Source organism: Hemitrygon akajei, chromosome 1 (assembly GCF_048418815.1).
Source record: "Hemitrygon akajei chromosome 1, sHemAka1.3, whole genome shotgun sequence".
NCBI classification, from domain to species: domain Eukaryota; kingdom Metazoa; phylum Chordata; class Chondrichthyes; order Myliobatiformes; family Dasyatidae; genus Hemitrygon; species Hemitrygon akajei.
In genome coordinates this window covers 107,927,163-107,953,958 of record NC_133124.1, presented here as the reverse complement: position 1 = coordinate 107,953,958, position 26,796 = coordinate 107,927,163, and the positions used below count along the sequence as shown (strand labels likewise).

General features: G+C 40.6%; 1 protein-coding gene across 3 annotated transcripts in view; it reads right to left on the bottom strand.

Moving 5' to 3' along the window:
- Positions 1–10,858: 10,858 nt before the first annotated feature.
- Positions 10,859–26,796, bottom strand: part of setd2 (SET domain containing 2, histone lysine methyltransferase) — a 122,241-nt gene continuing 106,303 nt past the window's right edge. For 2 of the 3 annotated variants that reach the window (XM_073049264.1, XM_073049281.1), the window contains exons 18-23: positions 26,491–26,630; positions 23,579–23,690; positions 22,331–22,399; positions 19,904–19,987; positions 13,446–13,547; positions 10,859–12,943 (exon numbers count right to left, since the gene is read on the bottom strand). In XM_073049264.1, the coding sequence (XP_072905365.1) occupies positions 12,782–12,943; positions 13,446–13,547; positions 19,904–19,987; positions 22,331–22,399; positions 23,579–23,690; positions 26,491–26,630 (669 nt within the window). In that variant the 3' untranslated portion in view covers positions 10,859–12,781. The remainder of the gene's footprint in view (positions 12,944–13,445; positions 13,548–19,903; positions 19,988–22,330; positions 22,400–23,578; positions 23,691–26,490; positions 26,631–26,796) is intronic. The other variant, XM_073049272.1, reaches the window with a different exon arrangement.

Genomic DNA, 26,796 nt, shown 5'->3' with positions numbered 1-26,796 from the left:
TTCCTCCTGTAGTTGATAATTAGCTCTTTGGCTTTGCTGATGCTGAGTGAGAGCTTGTTGTTGCGCCCCATTCGGCCAGGCTTTCAATCTTCTTCCTATATGCCAATTTGTTACCACATTTGATTCGGCCAACAGTGGCAGCAAAGTTAAATATGACATTGGAGCTGTACTAGGCCTCAGTCACAAGTAGAGAATGAATAAAGCAGCTGTACATAGCCTCCGTGGTTCACATGTGCTAATGGAGATGGTATTGCCAATCCATACCGACTAGGGTCTGCAAGCATCCTGATGCATGCATCTTCATTGTCCAGGTGTTCCAGAGCAGGTGAAGAGCCAATAAAATGGTGCCTGCTGTCCACCTGTTGTGTTGGTAGGCAAATTGGAACAGATCCAGGTCACTCCTCACGCAGGAGTTGATATGCTTCATGACTAATCTCTTAAATCACTTCATCACAGTGGATGTCAGTGCTACTGGGCGATAGTCATTGAGGCAGGTTACCACGTTCGGGCTAGTCACCAGTATGATTGATGCTTGCTTGAAGCAGGTGGGTACCTCAGGCTGCTGAAGTGAGAGGTTCAAATGTCCATAAGCTCTCCAGCTATTGATTAGCATAGGTCTTTTGTACACAGCCAGATATGCTGTCTGTGCCAAATGCTTTCCATCTACACTGGAATTCACCCTCCTGAAGGATGCACTTCCATTGACCTCACAGACAGAGATCATGGGGTCATCAGGGGCTGTGGGGTTTGTGAAGGTGCCTTCATATTCTGTCACCTCTTCTCTAATGGTTTCATGTCAGCTCCTTCACTTTTCAGCAGTGATAGCCCGAATATTCCTGTTTCTCTCTCTCTACCAGTTGTCTCCAACCTCTTCCTTCCCTCCACTCAGTTTGCTCAATCAGCCTCTGAATACTTTTTTCTTTTCATCTGCCTCCATCTATCACCTACCCACCAGTGTCTCCCAAATCCAACCCATCCCCAGCGCAACATGCTGTCATCTTATACCCCTCATCAATCCTTACTGCCCACTGTCATTACTTCATATTTCTGTCAGCACTGGCCATCTCCCACTCTCAGTCCTGATGCAGGGTTTGACCTAAAATCTTGGCAATTCTTTTCTATTCATGGATGGTGCTTGACCTGCTGTGTTCCTCCAGCAGATTGTTCATTGATTCATCTTTCCAAAGCCTGAGGCTGCCAAGGATGGTGCTGACCAGCTGGATGGGTTTAGAAACACAGGTCACTTCAGCTGTAGCTGTGGAACATGGAGAATGGTTTTTAACATCTCTTAAAGAGAGAAAACTATCATAATGATTTCTTAAAAGAAGGATATTCTAATTTCAATATTCTTCTTAACATGACTTCCAACTCGTCATTGGTACTTCCCACAGCACTCTCTTAGCACACCAAAAGTGTCTGTTTCCAGACAATGGTTCCTTGTTCCATCTTATCAAAACTCCAGGATGAGTTAGATAGAATAAATCTTCCTCCACCCTTTATAACACTCACAGTTCAAGTATGCCATGGGTTAAATTTTAATTACAGGCCACTGAACATCTTTAAGTATTTTGAGTATTGGGGAAACATAGTGGTCTGCAAATTCTCTGATTTGCAGCTTCCAATCCTTTTACTGATTTATAGATTTTTAAAGTTATCTGGTCATTACAGTCAAAATCAGTATTTATTGCACAGGTGAAGGTGGTGGTGAGTGGAAAATATTACCAAGGCTGTCTCCACAAAACCCTTTGAATCTGCAGGAAGGACCAGACACAGGAAGAGTTTCTTTGCCACTGCTTTCAGACTTTGGAACCAGCGACCTCTTTCACGTTCTGGTGCTGCTACATTCTGGAACCCGTAATTCCAATGCTTCCGTTATTGTCATTTCTTCTTAAACCATCTCTAATTGCACTATAAATCTTGCTCCATTCAGTTTGTTTTGTGCTTGCTGCTGTACGTTTTATTACCTGATGAAGGGTCTCAGCCTGATATGTTGACCATTCTGTTCATGCCTCTCCATTGATGTTGCCTGACCTGCTGAGTTTCTCTGGAATTTTGTGTTTGTTTCTCTGCATTTCCAGCAACTGCAGAATCCCTTCTGCTTATTATTACACTCATGTGAATAATTAACCTATTTGTCTTTGGAATGTGTGAGGAAACCAGAACATCTGGAGGAAACCCCAGTGGTTATGGGGAGAATGTATTAATTCTTTAGAGACGGTGGTGGAAATGAACCTGGTTCACTGGCATTATATTATTGTTACACTAACTGCGAAGCTACCTCTGTGGTCAGAATCTCTGTGATCTCAATTTCACTGTGACGTTAATCTAATTAAATCTAACACCACTCTCAGATCATGACCCTCAGATTAAGGTTCTAAATGAAACCAGTCCACACCAATGGGCAGCCCAAGTCTTATGCAAACCAAATACTGGACTTCTGACAGATGCTCTCTTCTGAACTCTCCTATGGGAAGAGATTACACTGGACAACAAAGATTTTGCTTCTGAATACTTCCGGATGTATCTTATTGATTTTAGTCAGCTGATCATGAAAATCATTGTATTTCCTTATCACGTACCATTTTTTAGAAAAAAAATCACCATTTTTGTTATTGTAATTCATAATTCAGATCAATTAAAAGGTTGCCCACAACGTAAGCAGAAAAGTTTTCTACCTTGTCCAGGCATGTATTTTCAGGAATATTTGTGATAGCAAAATGTCTTGCCAATGTTGGAACAGCCACAATTCTTTGTTATATCTGTGGCGAGTATACGCTTAAATCTCAAAGATGGAGCATGAGTCTTCTTATTAAGAAAGCCTATGAGCTCTACTTTGGGTGTAAATTTGTCAACCAAGACAAAGCCTGGGGTTCCACACATTTGTCACGCAACATGCGCTGTTGATCTTAGAGCTTAGCTCAGAGGTACTTGGATGTCAATGCCGTCTGGTGTCCTGATGACATGGCGAGAGCAGAGGATCATGTGACAAGATTGTTATATCTGTCTCACCAATGTGCCTGGTTTCTCTGCTAAAAACATGAAATCCATTGAATACACCAATCTCCCTTCAGCCATGAGACCTATGCCATATGACGATAGTCTTCCAGTACCAATGCCATTAGAGACATGGAATCTAGAAGAGGTAGACAGAGATGCCATGATGCACAAGCCAGGAATGGAAAACAATACATACAGATTTTGAACTTTTTACGTTGAGTGAGCCTCATCTGATAACTCACTCTGAGTTAAATAACCTGGTCACAGACTTGGGTTTGTCAGAGGCAAAAGCAGAATTACTGGGTTCTAGACTGTAAGAATGGAATCTGCTGTCACAAGGAACAAAAATTTCCATGAAAGATTTTGATATTTGAGACAGATGTTTCCCAAATAACTGATACCAAGATTAAGGAAGGTATTTTTGTTGGTCCACTAATCAAATAGGTCATCAATGACAGGCAATTTGAAGACCTTCTAGTGGGACCAGAGAAAATCGCATGGAATGCATTCAAGGATGTTGTTGAAAATTTTCTTGGCAACTACAGAGTTGCCAAACTACCTGCAGCTAGTTGACAACATGCTTCAAGCATACAAAATCATGAAGTGCAACATGTCACTGAACATTTATTTTCTGTGCTCCCATTTAGACATCTTCCCTGCAAATCTTGGCACTGTCTGTGATGAACATGGTGAAAGGCTTCACCAGGTCAGTGTGGTCATGGAGAAACGGTATCAGGGCAACTGGAATCCATCCATGCTGACTGATTATTGTTGGACACTTGAGTGAGAAGCGTCAGACACTAAGTACAAATGAAAAACATCAACAAAACATTTTTAGCTTAGTTAAACTATTGGTAAGTGTCAGCAGTGTTATACAATTAAATGCATTATATTCAATAAAAGTTAATTTCTTGTTTCTCCAAATTCCTATGTGATACACATAGTCTGAAATTATATTTGTGTTCTGCTTTAACTGGGCTATCATAACCGAAATAAATTTCTGGGGAAGCAATGCTTTAAAAAAAAATTGCTGCCCAGTGTTACCAAATAGAACAAAAGCATCAAAGATGTTCTCAGATTCAGATATCTAATTGCCAAGTTGTGCATGTGCTGGCTTGTTTAAAGGATTTCCTGGTTGGTACCAATCCCTTTCCTTTTGGAACATAGCACTGCAGATCAGAACATTCTGAGAAATTGTCCTCACCCACCTGCTTATCATTTTGCCTGTTGGCTTAAATTTGTCTTCAGTTTGCCAATCACTCCTGTTATAGAATATAGAACAGTCACAGTACAGGGCTTTCGGCCCACAATGTTGTGCTGATCTTTTAACCTACTCCAAGATCAATGTTAATGCTGCCCTCCCACATTGCCCTCCATTTTTCTTTCATCCATATACCTATCTAAGAATCTCTTAATTAATAATGCATCCCTAATGTATCTGGCTCTACAACCACCCTGGCAATGCACTCCACAAAAAATTACCTGACATTCCCCTGATAGTTTCCTCCGATCACGCTAAAATTATGCCCTCAGGTATTAGCTATTTCCACCCTGGGAAAATAAAGGCACCGGCTGTCCACCTATGTCTCTTATCATCTTGTACATTTACCATCCTCCTTCGCTCCAAAGAGAAAAGTTTCCGTTGGCTCAACTTTTCCTTATAAAATGTGCTTTTCAATTCAGGCAGCATCCTGGTAAATAACCCACTCTAAAGCTTCCACATTCTTCGTATAATGAGGCAACCTGAACATGATATTCCCAGTTACTGTCTGTTAAATGTTTTCCAACTGTTAATTATTATTCCCAGCAGTCATGAGATTGCCTGTTACCTTAAATCTATCTTCAAGTTACTCATCACACCTCTCAGTTACAAATTTACTGAGTAATGGCTTATTAATTATTATTTCCAACAGTCATCAGTGGGATTTAATAAAAATAAATGGGGCTTAAAAACTTACCCTTGACTTAACCCATAGGGAATATAGCCAGAGTGGAAGATATGAAGGTGGTTGTCCGTTGGTACCCATGACCTTGTATCTTGTTCAGAATTAATCTGTTGGAAAGAAAAAGACATGGAACCAATCTAAAAAGTGTTTGAGAGAAAGAATTTAAATAGAAGCAGCAGATTAAAAAACGACAGGCCCTTATATTTGGCATCTCTCCCTCTCATCTTTGTCCACCCCTCCCCCACCACATTTCTCCAGCCTCCAACGCCATCTCGAATGCTAGTAAGTCGGCTGGAATTAATCCTGGATCTTGGTTTGCGATGTCTGCATGTAATTAAGCCGCAGATGCAGAGGCAGCTGCTCCATTCTTTTTAACTTTGATCATCACAGATGAGAGGAACAGGGAATGGAATCCACATTCGGAGTATACAGCTACAGAGTTTGGAGTGATCGATAGAAAGGAGACTTGCTGAAATGGGGATTAAATTCATAACTACCGTAAAAGATTTGGGGGGCAATCCATGATCCAGCACTCCAGAAATAAGTAGATCCATAAAAAGGAAGTCATCTGATTCTTATGCCACAAGCTCCCCCCACCCCTTACACAACTTATCTGCTTTCCAAAACACAATTACATTTACTGTAAGGAATTCAGCAGAAATCCAATCACGAGTTAGCAACCCACAGGAGGTTTTGATAAAACGTCACTTGTTCTTTGTTGAGAAGTACACTGTCTTGATCATGGCTGAAATGTAAAGTCCATTTGGAAGTGAAGTTGCAACAACCATTGCATTTCCCAGTGTTCAGAAGATTAATGAGAGATCTACTCAAGGCATTTGAAGTGATAAAAAAGTAAAAAATTTATTCTAAATTCAGACCAAGACAATAATCTTAAAAGTTGAGGGAGGCCATCCAGCATGGAAACAGAGACACTTAGAACACATCAACTGCTGTGGAAATCAGGAACTCTACTCTTGAAAAATCTGCAACAAAAACAGAACAGTATCGAAAACAGATCAGGCAGTATCTGTGGTAAAACAAAAGACTCACCTTTCAAGTTGAAGACACATCAGTGGAACTAGGAAACACTCCTTCACCTGATTGAACTTGAATTTGTGTTGAGCAATCTTTCCAATTCTCAGTTTCTCCCAATCAAAGGAGAATATTCATGAGCCCGAGCTACATCCACCTTTTCATGGGATACATGGAACAGTCCTTGTTTCAGCTCTAGGACGCTCCGATATACTTTAACCTCTGATACATTTCTGACTGTATTGCCACTCATATGCAATCTAAAAATACCATTACTTTTGCTGTCAATTACTACCCTGCTCTCACCTTCACATGGTCTCTGACTCCCCTCCCCCCTTCCTGTTCTGGACCTTTCCATCTTTTTCTCAGGAGAGGCCAGCAACAAACATTCACCACAATCCAACAGACTCCATGGCTTTCTCCATCACACTTAGAATCATAGAGTAATCCAGAATGAAGAGGCCCTTTAGCCACCACACAGACCATGTTGTCCACAAACTTAGTCCCATTCCCATTTGACAGTGTTTTAGTCCACATCTCTCTAAACCCCTCTAACCACTCACTTTGCAAGAGCTATTCTTTCAGCTCCTCCTCCTCAGAGATCCAAAATCGTGGATTTAAAACGTGCATCAGTGGCAGTTATAGAAGAGCACAAGAGAGAATGTGGCAGTGTGAATGAGAAACAGAGAGGGGCAATGGGCAGAGATGGGTAGAAAGGATCAACAGATGGACAAAGAGGGATGTGAGAGTTAATGGGGTCAAGAAAGAGGTGATGGACAAGCAGGGAACTTGGATAAGGAAGGAGAGAGATGAAGGCTGTGGTGAGGAAGAAGAGAATGAAGAAATGGGAAAGAGGGGATGCTGGGGACAAAGAGGTCATTGTGTGATTAATGAGTGAACCTAGTTACAAGGGACTGCCTGATGGGGCATAGGCAACAAGCAACAGGCAATAAGAGAATGCTATGTTTGGGACAAGTAACTAAACGGGTGGGGAAAGAGGTGAGATGGATAATGAAGGGAACGTGGGGGCAAGTATCTGGAAGTGTGAGAAAAGGAATGAGAAGGCAGATATAGAAGCTACAGGCAATTACATCGGTGAGACAAGGGGGCATTGGTGATGAGGTGGTGAGCAAAGGGAAGAGGGAGTAAACTAGGAGGGAACCAAGCTGGAGAGCAAGTGTGGAAATAAAACATCACTGGGAGCATTTGGCATACTTGTTGTCACTAGTCAGGGCAGTGAGTATAGGAAACAAAATGTTATATTAGTTATACAAAATGCTGGTGAGGCCATATTTGGGAGTATTGTGTACGGTTTTGGTCACCTTGTTGAAGGGAAGACATTATTAAACTAGAAAAGATTTACTAGATTGTTACCTGGACTTGGAAGTCCATGTAACAAGGACAGGCTGCGTAGACTAGGATTTGTAGGAGGAATGTAGGAGGTTGCGGGGTGACCTGATAGAAATATACAAGATCATAAGGGACATAGACATAGAAGGTACATAAATACAAGAGGTAGATGCCACCTCTGGCTTCTTCCGCCTACCATTCCAGTCCTGATGAAGGGTCTCAGCCTGAAATGTCAACAGTTTATTCATTTCCAATGATGATGGCCACCTCCAGCATTTTGTGTGAAAGTACAGTCTTTTCACCAGGGAGGAGGTTGCTAAAAACAAGATCAGAAGTGAGAGAGATTTAAAAGGATCATCAGGGACAGCTTTATCTTTCAAAGGGTGAAGCATATTTGGAATGAACTGCCAGAAACTGTGGTTGAGAACGGCACATTAGCAACATTTAAAAGCCATCTACATAAATACAGGGATAGGAGAGGTTTAGAGGGCTCTGTGCCATCTCTGTGCAGATGGGACTAGCTCACTGGCAAGAGTAAGCATGGACAAGTTGGGCTGAAGGGCAATTTCCAAGCTGTGTGACAATGATGGAACATGTGATTTGGAGACAGCATGAGGAACAGAGGTGATGGCCATGCAAGATAGTGAGAAGGGTTACAAAGTGTGAGTTGGGGGTGCAGGGGCAAATAGTGTGTGAGGGACAAAACCAGTGTGGAAGCAGATGAGGCAGCAGACAAGGGGATGTGGTGGGAGAATGCGTAATGGAGAGAGGGAGTGGCAGTGAAGGAGGGGTGGGAGATTGAGCATGGGGTTTCTGGGGAGAGGGCTCTACAGGAATCTGACAGGCAAGGGATTGGAAGGTCAGCGAAGAGTTTTAGGGGAGTGCGAGTTGAAGTGTGCAAGTTATTTCTAAAATCTACTGCAGTAATTTCCTATGGGGGTGATATTGCACCCCCAAAGGGTGGTTACGGGGCATTAGGGGGTATTCAAGATTCTTGGGGGGGAGCACGGTGAGCGGCACCCTAACTTGAAGGATGAGACCTGACTGACCAGGTCAACTTGCTTCAGTTGTCAATATTTGATGGACACTTTCAGTTTGTGTTAATTTCTAATTTTAATTTAGCCCCTTTAATGATGGATAAACTCGCATGACGCAATCTCTGAGAGTATGAAGGCAGTGAAGCCTTGAATTTTAATCCTGCTAAGAAACAAACTACATCAATACAATGTTACATACCTGGAGTATGGTTTATTCCACTCCTGTCAGATCAGCAATGCCCCATGTGTCTTACTTGTAATACCGTACTGTCTAATGAAGCCATGAAACCATTAACATTGTAGGAACACTTCTGTAAAAGACACACTGAAAAGGCTACTTATTGTTTTACTGTACTCAGTTTCAGAAGATGAAAGAAGCATTTGAGAAGTGTTGCAGACTTGAGTCATTTGCTAAATGACTTTGATAGTGGTCTCATTGCATTTCCAAATTGATAGCAAAGTGTGGAAAATCTCAAAATTGGTGAAAAATTAATAATGCCTGCAACACACACACACACAAAATGCCTGAGGAACTCAGTAGCCCAGGCAGAATCTATGAAAAGAGTACAGTTGACGTTTCAGGCCAAACCCCTTTGGCGGGACTGGAGAGAAAAAGCTGAGAAGTAGATTTGAAAGGTGGGGGTTGGGAAGAGAGAAATGCCAGGCAATAGGTGAAACTGCATTAATAATGGTTGCTGTAACAGAAGTGCTCACCATTGTTCTCAAAATTGATGAGTCAACTGTGCGAGACGACAAGGCATTCCTAATGGCATATGTACAATTTATCAAAAATAGAAAAGTTTTCATAAACTCCTCTTTTGTAAAAAGCTAAAACCAATTATCAATATATGACAAGCTCAAAGTGTACATCGAGGATAAAAATATTCTGATTAGGAACAAGATGTCTTGTGTAACAGATAGAACACCATTTATGACAGGTCACCATGCTGGTCTAGTGGCACATTTTAAAAGACATTCCAAGTCTGCAATCCATTGTGTAATTCACCATCAACATCTTGCAGCCAAAAACGTCAGCCAGTGACTTTTTTAAAAGCATGATTCTTCTATTATCTATTAACAAAATGAAAGCTCATCCATTAAATAGCAAAATATTTCACCTGTTACGGCGAGATAACAATGAAGAGTTGAACGCTTGCTTCTTCACACAAAAGTTTGTTGCTTGTTAAAGGGCTGCTGCTTAAAACATTTCTTTGATCTTTTTGACACTGTGGTTGAATTTTTGCTTAAAATTGACAAGAGCTTGGGAAACAAGGTTGAACTTTTATGTGGAGGTGTGGCATACCTAGCCGATCTGTATGACAAAATGAACATTCTAAATATGAAACTACAGGGTGAGAATTTCAATTTTGTCCAGCCAAAAAGTGCAGTGTCCACTTTTATCAGAAAATTGGAAATATACAAGCAAAACATTGGGAGAAGAATGTTCTCATAGTTTCCCTGCATGGAAAGTATGGCACTCTCTTTCACAGACTGTGATTCGGAAGAGTACTGCTGACGCCTGCAGTCACTGAAGAAGGATTTTCAGAATCGATTCAAGGATTTGAACAATCTGGAAATTCCAGATTGGGTAATTAACCCATTTCTTGCAAGGTGGAAGAACAAGAAGAAAGTTTGCAATAAATTATTGAAATTCAGAATGAAGAAGCAAAAATACTTTTTGAAAATGTTGTCTTTTGTGGTATGTGGCTACACTGTCAGACAAAGTTGTCTGGTCTTTGGTCAAACTGCTCTTCATTGTATTTTCACCTTCCTGCTACAGGAAGGAAAGCGTAGGAATGGATCAAGCACAAGGACAGGCACAATGGATTATGGGCATAACCAGGAGCACTAGAATGAGTGGGGAGCTGGTGAGGGAAAGAACATGTGAGAAAGTGTGCAAGAGCAAGAAAACACAAGGTGAGATCAAGCAAAAGATAAGTGAACAGAATGAACACTCAGGGAAGAGAGTAAAGATATGGGGTAGGGGATGAGAGATGGAAAGAGAAAGCATGGAGGGAAGGCAAAGGCTTGGCAAGAAAGTGTGGGAAAAACAGGGAAAGCGCTAACTAGAGTACCTAGATAAAGTACACAGCAAGTACAAGTAATAATAAAGGGAATAGAGAATACAGATAAAACAGAATTGTATGTCAGCCACATAAAACGTACATAACATGAAGATAATACAATGACTCATGAGTAAGTCTGTGCAAAATTGTTTACTTTCAAGTGAGTTACTGAGCATTAAATTTAATAAACTAGTGGCTTATTGTACGAGAGGAGCATTTAACCTTAGCTTTCCAGTCAGACCCTTTCAAGTGTCCCTAATATGACCTCTGCGGTCCACCGCTTCCTTCATAATTATGCTAGTTCCACACACAACCTCACACAGGCATCTTACCTCTTCCAAGAGCCACTTCACATTACAGGGGTCTGACCTTAACCTTAAATAATTTAAAAAAAAACTCTAATTGACTATTTTAAAAGGAAGACTCCAAATCAGATTTCAAACAATGTATATTTTTTTTAACTTTTAAAAATACACGACATTCATCCCTGCAAATTTCCAGCTCCTAGCACCAAGTGAAATCTCTGCAAATTGTAAAAATTACAAACGCACAAGCCACTTTAGCAGAGAGCACCCACTAAAACCATTTCCCAGAAAGTCAGAGAGTGAGAAAGAACATTTAGCAGCAGTCCTTCTTGGGTGTCAGCATGTCTTTTTGCAAGACTGTTTGTCCTAGCTGCTTAACCATTTCAGAAATACTTGGGGAACAGTTGTATTAAAAAAAATCATTGTCTATAGTACAGAATCAAATTGATTTTCAAACTGGAGATTTTCTTCAAGCTTTTACTACCAGCTACTAGATAATTCATGTATCTATTCTGCTACCCTCACCATTCCTCAGTCAGGGTTTTTAATTTAATTAATAATTAAAAATCCTAGGTAAATCAAACATTTCTTTTAAATAGCATATTGGCTCACGCTACATATGGTTGAGGCTAATGGATGTTGGACTGAAATTAAAACTGTTGCAGTTAGGGGAACAGTGATGTGTACTAAGGCTCAGCTACTCATTATAAATCCATTACTGTCAATTGGGACAGTGGAGGCTATGAATGAGCAACAAATCTGTTACGGCTCCCACAAGAGTTCAAAGCTCAGTCCACTTAATCTGGAAGTGGTAACCTCTGAGGTTGGTTGCGGTAGGGGAGGGGGAAAAATGGCTAATTTAGATATGCCAACACTAACTGTAGTGCTCAAAACAATGACCACGCACATATTTTGGGAGCAAGCCAGGTAAATTGTGCCTTCTTAAAATAAAATTTTATGGTACCTTCTTGCCTGTTTCCACCACCCTTCCAAAAATCATTCTGATTTACAGAAGGTTCCTTGCGTCCCAATATGGCTGCTTGGATGCTGCCTCGAGAGACCGTTCATATGTGCGAAGCTGGATTGTCAGTGCCGACAGCCTATTTAATTGTAGGGTGGCATGATGAAGGGCAATAATCCTGTTCTCACACAATCTCTTTCTGGCTGAAGATGGGAGATGGGAGGGGAAAGGAAGGTGGGTGCACAAGATGGTCACTGATAGTCAGAAGCCTGCTCAAGCGTTTGTCATTTCTCAACTCCAATCAAACGTATAGTCGTCAACACCAACAAGCTCCTCGCCAACTCCAAACCAGAGGTAGGGTGAGGGAGAGGGGTGGGAGGGAGGAGCCTCAACTTTCCTGGCCTGGATTTTCACTGAAGTTTTTGAAAGTGGATGCGAAGAGAAAGGGTGATCCCAATTAAAATTCATTTTGTTTAACCAGACACTAAAGTTTTTCATTACTTAGTGAATTAACACCACCGTCTGCTATCCAAACGAAAAAAAACAGCAACCTTTAAGTCAGTACTAGTCACAGATCATTTTGCACAAGTTTTTTTTTAAAAAAACAAAAACAGTTTTAAAACTTTTTTCCAAAACACTTATTGTCACAATTCTTTTTGCAGACATTAAATTGTAAGCAAAAAGTATTTTTTAAACATTTTCTTTACATAAAAAAGTCCGTAAAAATTTAATACAGTAAAATGATTCTTTTTTAAAGTATGAGTTTTTTTTGCTGACTGTCGATGATATACAGTCAGACTGAGTTGATATCTAACCAATATTATAGTATTTACATAGTAAAAGAAAGAGAATAATGAATCCACCACATTCCCACAACCTATCCCCCTCAAAATGTACTTATCAAAGTGAATGGGGTAAAGTTAACTAGAAGTGGTTTCATTGCTTTCTCAATATATTCACATATGCATTAAAACAGTATAATACAGATAGTTATGAGGAGATTGAGAAGCTAGTTATAGATCCACATAGTTTTTGCTCAAGAGCGGGACAGGCCTGTGGGAAGGGGGGAAACGGCAGGATTTATTATTCAGTCAACATCCGGTTCTTCTTTAGGCTTGTAAACTGCGCCAAATTTCTGCATGTACTTCTTGATATATTCCTTGGTTTTATGCTTCACATTTTCATTGCATTCCAGATCCTCAGGATTCTTGCATTGTTTCAGCTCCTTGTTCATGACACCATGAGTCAACTGCACGAGAGAGAGCAAAGTGAGAGGTCAGGAGATTCAAGGGCAGGGTATTTGAGAGGAGAGGGGGACTGAGGGAGGAGTGGGGCCAATGTGGTGGGAGAATTGATGGGAAGAGGATGAGTAGAAAAGGGAGAGAAAACCAGGGGTGGTCATGTTCGGGAGAGAAGAAGAGGGTTTGTGGAACATAAGGGGTATGAAGCAATGGCAGTGAGGGCATGCCAAGGGTCAGTGGACTGGAAAAATTCTCACTTTTTGTCCCAGCCAAACCTCCCCTAGTGGTCTTGTGCACAAGTACATTCCCTTTGTTGTCCCAATTTAAAAGTTGGCAAAGGCACCTATGGCTTATTTACAACACAGGCTTAGGTCAGATGACTCAGCAAGTCTCACTGTCAGAGCATCTCAGTACCATTACCAGCTAGGCCTACGTGACATATGGGTTTCCAGCTAAGGCTCAGGAAATTGATGTCACAAATCAGGGGAAAAACACTTGCTATGTCTTTACCTTACGAGCCAGATGTTTGAAGTCCTCTGTTGCTACAATTCTTCCTATTTTACAGTCAGGTTTCCGGTAAGGATTCAGGCACAGAACAATGAACTGGGAGATCTGGAAAGAAGGAAACAGGTAAAATGGGACTAAAGTACAATATCCCAGCTGATACACCACTGGTCAAAGGACTCCAGTCCGGAAAAATAATACCCTACTACCACAGTTTGTCTCCTTCCACTAAGCCAACTTGTATCCAATTGGCTAGTTCAACCTGATCCCATTTTGGAAAGTCACAATGAATAATAGGATCCTAAGGAGAAATGGGCAACAATTGGACTTTTGTATATAAGCCCAAAGATCCCCGAAAGTGGCAATACTGGTAAATTCCTGAGCCAATCGGCAAAAACCTAATCACTACAGTTTAGCAACATTTTGAACACTTTGCACTTAGATAGACTCATTTGTTCTAATTATGTTTTCTTGTCAAGAATTGTGGATATTTTACATTTAATTCCCATTTTTCTGGTGGATGTTGTTTATATGATGCTGGCATATGTATTTGTGCATATGACATTGACACTCTGACTCTGAGGCCACAACTGGAACACTGCGTGCACTTTTGGTTGCCACAGTGCACAAAGAATGTGACTGTTATGGACATGAGTGCAGAGAAGATTCACCAGGATGTTTGTGATGGGTTGGGTGTCTCAGTTATGAGATTGGACAGGTTACGCTCATTATCCTTGAAGCAGAAAAGGTTGACAAGACACCTGATGTAGAAATATTATGAGGGGCACATTTAAGTTGCGCTGTAGTAAACTTCTCCACATAGATGAATTAACTATGACCCAATGGCATGGGAGTGAGGACAGAGTAAGTGGTCCAGAGAGGATATAAAAGGAATATATTCTGGACAATAGAGACAAAATCTCTTTCAATACTCTAGTAGTATCTGGACAGGCACTTAAGTTGCTAAGGCATAAAAGGCTACAGACCAAGTTATAGTTGGCACAAACAAGGAAGACCTTAGGTTTATATGGGAAATGGTCCTTAGGTTGAGATTCTAAATTGGAGAAAAGCCGATCAAAAAATGATCTGGCAAGTGTGGATTGGGGCAGGCTGCTTTCTGGTAAAGGTGAACTTAGTAAGTGGGAGGCCTTCAAAACAGAAATTTTGGGAGTATAAAGCTTTTCAGAATAAAAGGTAAAGATAACAGGTTTAGGGAACCTTGGTTTTCAAGAGACATTGAGGCCCTGGTTAAGAAAAAAAAAAAGGAGGCACATTACAGGTAGGAATAAATGAGGTGGAAATGGAGTACAAGAAATGCAAAAGAACACTTAAGAAAGAAATCAGGAAGGCTAAATGAAGGCATGAGGTTGCCTTGGCAGACAAGGTGAAGGAGAATCTTAGGGGATTTTACAGATATGTTAAGTGCAAAGGGATTGCAAGGGACAAAATTAGTCCTTAAAAGATCAAAATGGTAATCCATGCATGGAGCCAAAAGAGATGGAGGAGATCTTAAGTATATTTTTGCACCGGTATTTACTCAGGAGATGGACATAGAGTTTATAGCAGAGAGGCAAAACCATATCAACTTCATGGACCCTATACAGATTCCAGAAGGAGGTGTTCGCTGTCTTGAGGCAAATTAGGGTGGGTAAATCCCCAGGGCCTGACAAGGTGTTCCACCAGACCCTGCAGAAAGCAAGTGCTTAAACTTCTGGGACCCTAACAGAGATACTTAAATCATCCTTAGTAACAGGTGAGGTGCCAGATGATTGGAGGATAGCTAATGTTGTTCTGCTGTTTAAGAAAGGTTCTAAAAATAAACTAGGAAATTATAGACCGATTAGCCCAATGTCAGTAGTGGGAAAGTTTCTGGAAGGTACTTTAAGGGACTGGATGTATGAGTATTTGGATAGACGCAAACTGATTAAGGATAGTCAGCATTGCTTTGTGCATTGTAGGTCTAAACAATCTTTATGAGTTTTTTGAGAAAGTAACCAGGAAAGGTGATGAAGGTAAGGCAGTGTATGTTGAGATGAGATATATAGACATGAGCAAGGATTTGACAAGGCGCCATATGGGAGGTTCATCAAGAAGGTTCAGTCACTCAGCATTCAAGATGAGGTAGTAAATTGTATTAGACATTGGCTTTGTGGGAGAAGACGAAGAGTGGCAGTAGATGGTTGTCTCCCTGACTGAAGTCCTGTGATTAGTGGAATGCCACAGGGATCAATGCTGGGGTCCACTGTTGTTTGTCATCTATATCAACAATCTAGATGATAATGTGGTTAATTGGATCAGCAACTTTGCAGATGTCACCAAGATTGGGGGTGTAGTAGACTGTGAGGAAGACTATCATAGCTTGGAATTTAATGGAGACAAGTGCAAGTTGTTGAACTTCAGTAGTAGGACCAAAGTATACACAATTATGAGGGGTATAGATTAAGTAAATGAAAGCAGGCTTTTTGCACTGATGTTTGGTTGGACTGCAACAAGAGGTCATGTGTTAAGGGTGAATGGTAGAATATTTAAGGGGAACATGAGGGGAATCTTCTTCATTCAGTGGGTGGTGAGAATGTAGTGTTATGATCCCAGCCCCCTCCTTCTTGAGAATCGCAAGATTGCTGTTAATTCGGGTCTTGGACCCAGGAAATGAGGGAGAATCCTCAGCAAGACAAAGCAACAGATTTGGCCATTGTTTCTTGGAGACACCTTTGTGGATTGCGATCCTATACTACGTGCCAGCTCTCAGGGCAATGTGGACTGGGCTAGGTGCACACCCTCGGGCAATGTGGGCTGGGGATTGCATCACCCCACCCTGATTGACATCTACAACCCTGCAAGTCAAGATAAAAGAGGGGCTGCAGGGGGCAGTCCCCTAGCGATGCACCAGAAGGAGACACCATCGCTCATCGCTCCCGTGATAACGGGAAGCTATTCGGAAGCCACTTGTGTTCCGTTTCCCCTGGCCTGGGGAGCGGGTGGCTGATAACACCGAAAAGGACTTCGAACTAACAACGGAGAACCAACGTTCCCGATTCAACGGTTTGCGTCCTAAAAGACTGGGCAAGTTTCTTTTCTCACAAAACCTCTCTCTCTCTCTCTCCAACAAGTGAAACCCAGCGGTCCCCAAAAGGCTAAAGCCTGCATGAACTTGAGAGACTTTTATATTTCCATCGGACAATATCTTTACCTCTAGACAAAACGATAGAGCTACTTCTTATTGATGATTATTACTATACCCGCGCTTTAGATTGAGTATTGACGACGTATATTATCTGAATGTTTGTATTAACCTTACTTTTGTGCCCCTTTATAAATAAAAACTTTAAAAAATAGTACCATCAGACTTCAACGGACCTCTCTATCTTTGCTGGTAAGTGACCCAGTTACGGGGTTCGTAACAGTAGAAAGAGCTAGCAGCGCAAGTGGTGCATGCGAGCTCGATTTCAATTTTTAAGAGAAGTTTGATTAGGTACATGGATGTTAGGGTATGGAGGGCTGTGGGCCCGGTGCAGGCCGAGGGGAGTAGGCAGTTTAAATAGCTCGGGACAGACTGGGTGGGCAGAAAGACCCGTTTCTGTGCTGAATTTCTCCACGACTCTAATATACTGGCCTTGAAAGTTCCAGATCACAGATTAACCAAAGCTCATTAAGAGTTTTAATGATTAAATTATGAAGATAGGGTCAACTAAACTCCAGGATATCCACTCCAACAGAACTGACTTTCTTAAAATATTTTCCTAAAATGCCACAACCAAGTTTATGGGCTCTGTCCTTTGTGACTTGGTGTCAAATTTTATTTGGTAACATCTTTATGAACACTTTTGGATGTTTTACTGTGTCAATGGCAGTGTATAAATGAAATCTTGTTGCTGTTTCTGTTGGAAGAAATTAACTACGTTAGCTGACTTACACACTAATCCTCAAAAACAGCAAATAAGTTAATGAACATACGATTTATTTAACAGTACTATTTCAAAGATTCAAAGTGCATTTGATAAAAGAACATATAAATTATACAACCTTGAGATTTGTCTGCTTACAGGCAGCCTCAAAGCAAGAAACCCAAAAGAACAAAATTTTAAAAAATCTGCACCAGGTGCTTGCACTGATTTTGTTCATTTATAATCAATCAAAAGAACATGGCAGTCTAGAGCAGGGCACAAGCCCATGACTGACTCCATTTCTCACCGACCGAAGCATCAAGGAAGATTGAAATATTGAGGTGACTGTGGAAGGTGAGTGAATGCTCAGCGGTGTCTACCAGCCTCTTATTTGCTGCTGCCGGAGGAAGGTCTCTGTGTGCGACAGTCTCTCACTCGCTGCTCTCAAAGGAAGGCCCTTGCATTCAAATGGTCTCTCTCCCTCGATGCTGTCAGGGGTTGGAACCAAAGTTCTGGGTGTGTGATTTATAGATTGCACTTAGCAGTTGTCTTGGACTCCTTCAGATTTATGTTTTTGTATTATGTGTTTTTGTCTGTCCTTTCTGGTTGCTGTTTATGCAGTTTGCTTTTTTTTTGGCGTAGGGGTGGGCTTTTGATGTTCGGTGCCATTTGCGTGATTTTTTTTCCGCATGGGGGAAAGGTTTGATGTTCTTGTTGCCACTTGTGATATTTGTTTTTGCGCATGGGGGGGAGAGTTGATGTTTCATGATTGACTGGAGAAGACTAATCTCAGAGCTGTATACTGCTTACATACTGTGATAATAAATGTACCTTGAAACTTGAATTCCTCTGTTGGTAACTATTAGTAACTAATACAGTTTTATAGTACTGCAGTAGTATTGGTAGTATTCTAATTTGTTCTGTATTTCATCTAAATACATAATTTGTTACTCAGTTAAACAGTATATTCTTTTTAAAAAACCATTTCCATGAAACTTCAGCTAATTGAGGCAGCCGCTTCATTGGGCCAAAATGTACTGGCCCCAATTAAGCAGAATCCACTGTATCCCCCAATCCTGCCACCATACCCTCACCGACTACCCTCATTGAATGCTGTCCTGGCAGACTTGTCAGTCAAAGGGTCTAAGGAAAATTGCCTTACTGGGTGGCGTGCAGGTCTCTTAATAAAGAAAAAAAAAGAGAATTTTACGCAATGAAAGGTGCTAATCAGATTGTCACCTGCTAATGTATGGCACCCAACTATCCCCCTCACCATGGCAGTTGCAAGTACAGATGCAGTACAGCAACCAACAGGGCCTATTAAGCATTTTACAAATCCATGACATTGACCAAGTAGAAATACAAATGCATTTGCAATTTTTACTCTAAATTGAACATTATTCTGACCTAGTCTTGGTTGTATTTTCATTGTCATTGGGCTGATGTTCTGGAAATCCCTAATAACAGTGCCCCACAATTTAACAGTGTTGAAAACAGCTGAACATCACATTTAAAGGGTGAAATACAACACCCACAGTTATCTTTTTTGTAGGAAGGCACGTATATGAAGAAACAGTAAGTTCATCCAATGGCCAGGATGGGGGAGATAATGTTGGAATACCCATGAAAAATTGGGTCATCTTTGGAAAGGCATTTACATGAGAGAATAGAGAGTGTCTGAAGGAATGGATCATGCTGCTGGGAACTTGGGTTATGTGCGGCCAGCATATTCACTGGAAGTAGGGTGCATTTTGATGCAATGGCCACACTTGAAAGCTGGGATTATTTTCAGGAAAACAGTATGAAGGAGGAAAACTTCTAAACTAACGGCTTATTTACAATTCAGGAAATGAGTTACTTATTAAAAGTATGGAATTTTTCTCTTCATACCATGAAGTCTAAATAATTGGTTTGCTTTACAGAAATGAAACCCATTTACTCAAAATTATGCCAAACTTTTTACTCTCTCCATTAATTCTCTTTCTTTAGAAACACATTGATCTGTTTTTGTACGTGTATATACAAACACACACACTGATGAATTTAAAACACTTTCCAAGTAACTTGTTCCACAGTTCATCTATCTTCAGTTCCAACTCCCCATGACTCTGCCTACTACTAACTTCTATAGCTTCACCTGTGCTGTGCTACAGGAGAAAATACACAGATAGGGAAAATGTAAAATATATTTATTGTGCACTCAAATAATACTTTATAGGTATGTGAAGTATTGTTCATAGGTACTTCATAGTTCATAGGTATTGTTTTGTATCCAATCAATTATACACGAGTTGCTGTCATTAAGTAAGGCAATGCGGTATTTTTTCACGCAAACCACATTCAACACACTCCATTTAGGTAAGTGGCTTATCCTGCATTTAAAGAGGGTTATTGGGGCCTATTTTATATGCAGCAAAATCTAACAAGATACTTGACAGAAACACTTCTGAATGTTTTGCATAAAACAACAATTGAATTGCTTTTTTCTGATAGTAAGCATGGTAGACTACAAGGAAATATGGGAAGTGGGGATGGATGAGAAGTGGGGACAACGGACAGGAAGGAGAAAACTGAACTCACCTCCTTCCTGAACATCTCTTTACTCCTCTTGGCAAGCTCACTTGAAGTGTCAGCCTCTGCAGTCTTAGGCTTTTTCTTGGTAGACTGTAATAAGAGAATGAGTGGGATTTCAGTAACTTCAAAAATAAAAATACAGCAAGATAATTAACTGGAGGATATCCAGATTACAACTGGCGTCATACCAGATTGCATTGGTAATTCCAACAACACTCAGCAAATGACATGAAAAGGTCATTAGCACAAGGAATCCTTTGATCTAATTTTTCTTCACCAAGCCCATTGTCTTTTCAATTCCTGCCCCCAGGGTTTTGAACCTTTTGCACCATAAAACAATATCTTAATTTACATCACTAGTTTATTTCATAATTAAAGTAATAACATTTTTCAAACTCAATATTTTTTGATGCCAAAAGCTGTCAGACATGATGCCCCTAGGCTTGGGTGTCACCAGAGAGGAGCCCCTGATCTGCTGACTCTCTCCTCGAAGCCCAACTCATTGCAGGGGATTTAAGCTCTACAGAAGAAACTAAGAGCCAACTACACTAAAATGGTAGGGCATATTGTTCCAATATCCAACAGGAGAAGCTGCCCATAACCACTTTTTCACTTGAGCATGGGGAAGAAACAGAGGGCCTCAATGATTTCAAAGAAGTGGGGGGGGTGCGACATGGAGACTAGAGCTCACAGCCATCTGCAATTATCACTAAAAATAACAGTTAAAAAAAAAAGACAGCTGGAATATCATCTGGACGGCAGAACTGCAGAGCATGTCTTTTTATTAAACTTTCAATTCTGAGGATTGTGTGTATTTTTCCCCAAGAAAAGCTCAAGCTTTTGGTTTAATATTAATGTGGCCATTTTGCTCACAGGTGTCAGCATAACTTTCATTTTTAGGATAAAGGACATTGTTAAGTAGAAGTGGAACTATAGATTTATCAATTACCTCTAAGAATTTCTCTACAAATGATTACCGTAGATTTCGCACTACAGAGCGCACCTGATTAAAAGCCGTTGGCTCTAATTTTAGAAAGAAAATCAATTTTGTACTTGTACAGGCCACACCGGATTTTAGGCCGCAGGTGTCCCACGTTGTAATATGAGATATTTACACAGAAAGATATTACACGTGAGGATTTTTTAACTTTTAATTAAATCCATATGGTAACAAACAAATACATATTGCAAATGCTTTTTTTCGAACCGTGCCTGTAATACGGCTACTTTTAAATATACATACGTATCGGTAACACACAAATTACGTTGCGTATACATTCCAATATCTCCTAGCGACTGGTAAAAATATATATACTGCAGCCTACCAGGAAAAGTTATTGATCGCCTTTAACTTAAAAGCAGCGTTTTGGCTCCGCCGCTCCCCCCCCACCTTCCCGTTTATCGCAAACCGGTATTTCCCACAAGACGCGGCGAAACCGGATGTGACGTCTAGCATTCCGGGCTGTAGTACAGAAAACATACTAACAAATGAATTACTAAGCGAAAATATTATAAACTAAATAACTGCCATAAAGGCAGCACAATGCTTTTCTTCGAGTGTTTTCCATGTTGATGAGGGTGAGTACAAATGACTGATTCACAATAATTTAATTGTGAAAGTGCGCTTGATTTATCGTACAATTTCATTGGACCTCTGTGAACTACTCATCAATTTTATTGGTCTACTGTTACGAGGCAAAATGTTTTTGGCGGCATGAAAAAAAATCATGCATTAGCCGCACCGTAGTAAAGGCCGCAGTGTTCAAAGCTGATCAAAATGTGGGAAAAAAGTAGCGGCTTAAAATCTGGAATCTACGGTACTTTCAAGCAAGCTGCAGCGGGCTTGAATTTTGGCTCACTTTGCTCAGATTTCATTTTCTGTAGTATTTTAATAGAATTTGCCTGAAGCTTGTTGTGTCAATTAGTTTGTATCAGCTAGTTTCCTTTGCTAAAGATGGACAAAAGTGTTTCCCATATGGCATTAGATGTTCATTCACCAAGACTGAGCTGTCCTGCTATCCGTTGTTCATCAGACTAATCCATGATTGAGGTTTCTAAGCACTTTATTTTTAAGTTATCTTACTGGTGAGTAATCAAGTCAAATATACCTTTTTATCTAACAAGCTTTATTTGTTTTTGTCTTTAAAATTCACTAACACATCAAACAAAAGACAACATTTTAAATATTGCATGAAGGAGGAAGCAATTCAGAGATGGTGTAGGCCAGATGGGAAGTATTTGAAATAGAATGCATAAAATTATAAAATGTGTTTATGAGCCACACACACATATATATATATGAAAAATAAAAATAAATAAAATAAAACAATAGAAAGCAGAGAAGTGAAAGGGAATATCCTTTTCTGAAAGTGAATACTCTGAATCCTTTCCCAGCAGCATATGTACAATTATTTGATATACATGTTCACAGACCTGGCTATAAGAGTTGGGCGTCCCATCTCCGCTACCATCTGGTCCAAGTCGATCAGTGAGCATTGGATCCTAAAGTTCAACAGGCAAAACACAATGAGATATTGGATATCCCCTCTTGGTCCTCTCGAAAGTGCAGTACTGTAGTATCAACACTTCAGAACCTTAAGATTCAAGATTGTTTAATGTCATTTTCAGTACACAAGTATAAAGGAGAGCAAAATAATTGTTACTCCAGTTCCAATGCAGGGGCAAAAAACCCCACAATAAATACAAAAACATAAGATAGTTTATATACATAGATTGATTTTATGTCCATAAGGTGATGCTAGGCACAGGAGTGTCTGTACATAAGGTGACTGACGGGAAATGATAAAGTAATGGTGGTGGGGGTTGTGGAGGAGTGGGCTAGTGGGTAAAGGTGATGATTATCCTTAATGTTTGGGGAAAGTAACTGTTTTTGAGTCTGGCACGGATGTTACATAGCCTCCTCCTTGATTGGAGTGGGAAGAACAGTCCAAGAACAGGGAGGATGGGTTCCATCATGATGTTACTGGCCCTCTTCCTTCACCTTTCTGTGTATATGTCTTTGATGGTGGGTAGACTGGTGCCAGTGATGTGTTGGGCAGTTTTGACCTCCCGCTGTAGACCCTTCCTGTCTGCTGCAGTTCAGTTTCTGTACCATGCAGTGATACAGCATACTAGGATGCTTACTACCTTTTCGCATCTGTAGAATGAAGTGAGTATAGGTGTGTGTAGTCCAGCTCTCTTCAGCCTTCTCAGAAAGTAGAGGCACTGGTGAACTTTCCTGATTGTGTGTGATGTGTTCTGGGATGAGATGCGCACTCACAGGAATTTGAACCTGCTTGTAATGTGGAGTGCAAGTTCTCCTGAAGTTGATAACCATCTCCTTGATCTTGTTGACATTGAGGAAGTGGTTATTTGCTTGGCACCAGGCTGCCAGCTCTTCCACCTCCCTGTAGGCCATCTCATCGATGTTGGTGATGAACCCCACCACTCTTGTTAATTGAATATCAAGGGAGAGAAATAATGGCAGATATGCAGCACAATTTTAGGAAGCGAGGAATCTCATGTGTTGGTGAGGTTGGGGAGGACATGGTACCAAAGAACAAAGGTAATGTCATTGCATGGAAAACACATCTGTCAACACCGAGTGACAGAGTTAGAAAATCATTCCTGCTTAATGTGAAAATTTTGTTAAGGCAAATATTTACTCCCAAGAAATGTTACCTTGGCAGGATGTTCATCATACGTGGGCGTCCCCAGATCCATTTCGGCTTCGTGACCCATGTTCATTTCGTCACTACCTCCATCCCATAACGGTGGGTCCCATTGTGTTTGCCTGAAGAAAGATCGGGCATAACTGAGTTACACAGAGTTTTCAGTTACAAAGGAACGCAGGGAATGATAATCATCAAAAATATAGCAAGTATTTCCAGTTTGACTGAAGGCAAAGGACCATTTTAGCTTTGACTGGATGCCTGAGCAAAGATCATAACAAAAAATGTGAATGATGGAATGATGGAGAATGGGACTCTAAAGGGGGAATGCCTATGCTACTGTGTGTTTTGGGGTTGTAGACATATAGGAAATGTCTGCCCTTGGGGTAAAAGTCAAATGTTATGATTGTTACATATCAAGGGTATACAAATGACATTAATTAATAAATGTTAGCTAGGATGCTGGGGGGGGGGGGGGGTTCCCCCCACAAAAAGCTGCTTTGAACAGATAGTTTCACCACTGACTGAAAAAGAATTAGATTCTCTGACGCTGCCACAATCATGCAATACCACAGTGAAGCATTAACTAAATTATGCAATTTAGATCCTGGAGAAGCAAGAACTTAGTCAATCAGAACTAAACAGCAGCGCCCAGTACAGTCTGTATGAGTCAAAAATTATCTCTGTGCTGTAAAATTCTATAACTCTACAAACTAACTTCCCTATCTCTCTTTTAGACCTGAAATAAAGGGCTGCCAGGGTTATCCTAAGTTTTCAGTTACCCAGCTACATATCATTTTAATTCTCTATTTCACTTCCAGTATGACCTCACTATCTTCAAGCTCCTACACCTTTTCTACAAGCCACAGCACAAGTTTAAGGACCAGCACCTCTCTGTCCAAGTACACCTGCTTTGGTCCTTGAGATGCAATGCTGAATTCTATGATTTCAAATAACTAACCTTTCAGGTTTACATGTGAAGGTTATCAACTCAGAAGAAATGTGATCAAGATGTGATATTAACTCAATTTTTGTCTTCCACATTTGTTGCCAGACCTGCACTCTGCCTTGGAAACTTCCTTCATCATCTCTGGGCCCAAATCCTCCTACAACTCCCTACCTAACAGCAGTGGGGAGCACTGTCACCAGCAGAATCGTAGCAGTTTAAACACCAGCATGTTCTCAAGGGTGTTTTGGAATGGACAACAAATACTTGCCTTGCCAGTTTGGTTTTGATCCCAAAATGTTAATAAAGAAGAAACATTCTCTTATTTCAGATACGCAGCAATTCAGTTCTGCATTTAAGAGCTCCTGCATTTTCCTCCTCCTTTCTTCTCATTCCACTGCATCTCCTTCAAACTTGTTAGCAAATGCAAACAAGTCTTCAACAACCCTTTGGTACCACCACCTTTGGCGTCATTCCTTCTCTCCTGGCCTCCAGTTATCACAGACATTTCTTTAGTTATCTCCACTATGTAGGTACCTGTTCCACATCCACTTTGTCTTCTACTTAAAACGTGTCCAATTATTTTTTTAAAATCTGGAACATTTATTTTCTCTAATAATTGCTGCCTGACCAGCTGAGTAATTCCGACATTTTGTTTCTTTATCTTGTTACGAAGGATGAAAAACTCTGATGGGCAGAAGGGTGCAAAATCGCCCATGCCCCCCCCCTTCCCTTTGGAGAATCCCAAATCGCTACTATTTCGATGCTGTTATCAAGGAAGTAAGAGAGACAAAGGAAATCTGCCAGGGCAGTTGTTATTGATAACAGCTCATGAAAGTTAATGAGAGAGACACACAGCTAAGATGGAACATCTCCTACCGACAAAAGCCATTGATTTACTGCTATTGTCTTGTGAAGAAGGATTGTTTACTTGGTACTGTTCTATTCATTGAAACCCCTCAGGGGGCAACCAGAGTGGGCTGGTTTGATGGGTTACATCATCCCAACCTGATTGACACCTGAGACCCCGTGAGTGGGGATAAAAGTGAGGTCTGGGGTAACACCCCTCAGACGCACCAGGAGAAACGCTAGTGAGCATCAGAACCCCACGAGACAGGGTGGGAGACTGGAGACCGAATGAAGGGTCGGTAACTTTTAACTCACAGTGTTTTGTAGCGAGACCGGTGGGGGCTTGTGTGTGTGTCCACCCTTGCCTGGGTGACGAGTCCACCACGGAAGAACGGTCTAGCTAAAGGACGGAGGGGTCATACGTGAATGACCACAACAATAACACATCGACGGATCAAAATTGGAAAGTAAGGTTGGCAAGATAATAGCTGTTACTGTTCACACGTTTTCTCTCTCTCTCTCTCTCCAACAATTGAAACACAGCGACAAACAACTACCGCAGCCTGCATGAACTGAACTGAACTTTATATTTCCATCTGACAATTCATTATCCCCTAGACAACGATAGAGCTTGTTTCATTAGTGATTATTATTATACCTGCACTTTTAGGTTTAGTATTGCTAACGTATATTCTCTGTATATTCGCATTGATATTATTTTGTATATTTTTGCTAATAAATATTGTTGAAAATAGTATCACCAGACTCCAACGGACACTTCAATCTTTGCTGGTAAGACATCCAGTTACGGGGTACGTAACAATCTCAAGACTTCCAACATCCGCATTATCTTTATTTTATTATAGCGATAAAAATGTCAGCAAGATATTTTGGCTAAAAGGAACAGAAGGGTTTGCTATTCTTACTGAATTAAGTGTTTCCTAGTCAGTGACACAATAGTAATAGAAGCATCTCTTCTAGACACCTGTTTAGCCTGAGCAGCTGCTACCATACTTTGATTTACATTATGGAATTAACATAAGCTCCACTAACAAATAGGTTGAAATGATTTTTCTTTATTTTTGGAACAATGTGGCAATGTGTGGGGCTTGTTCAAACAGACCAACCTGGTTATCACGTGGTAATAGTAAATCTTTCCCTCAGGATCTCGGGCTGTCTTCCAGTTGGTAGGGAGCACAATGGTCTTTGGTTTTGGGGGTGAAGGTGGTGGCAAATCGAGAAGGTTGTTGACGATTATCAACTCCTGCTGGAGATTACAGACACAATAGAGAAATTAAAAGACAAGCTAATAACAGCCTATAGTGTATAAAAATTAAGAAAAGCAAGCAAAGTTAAAATAGTATGTTTCCTACCCACACTGATAATGAGATTATGTTTATTTGTCAAATAAACATCAAAATACACTTTGAAAT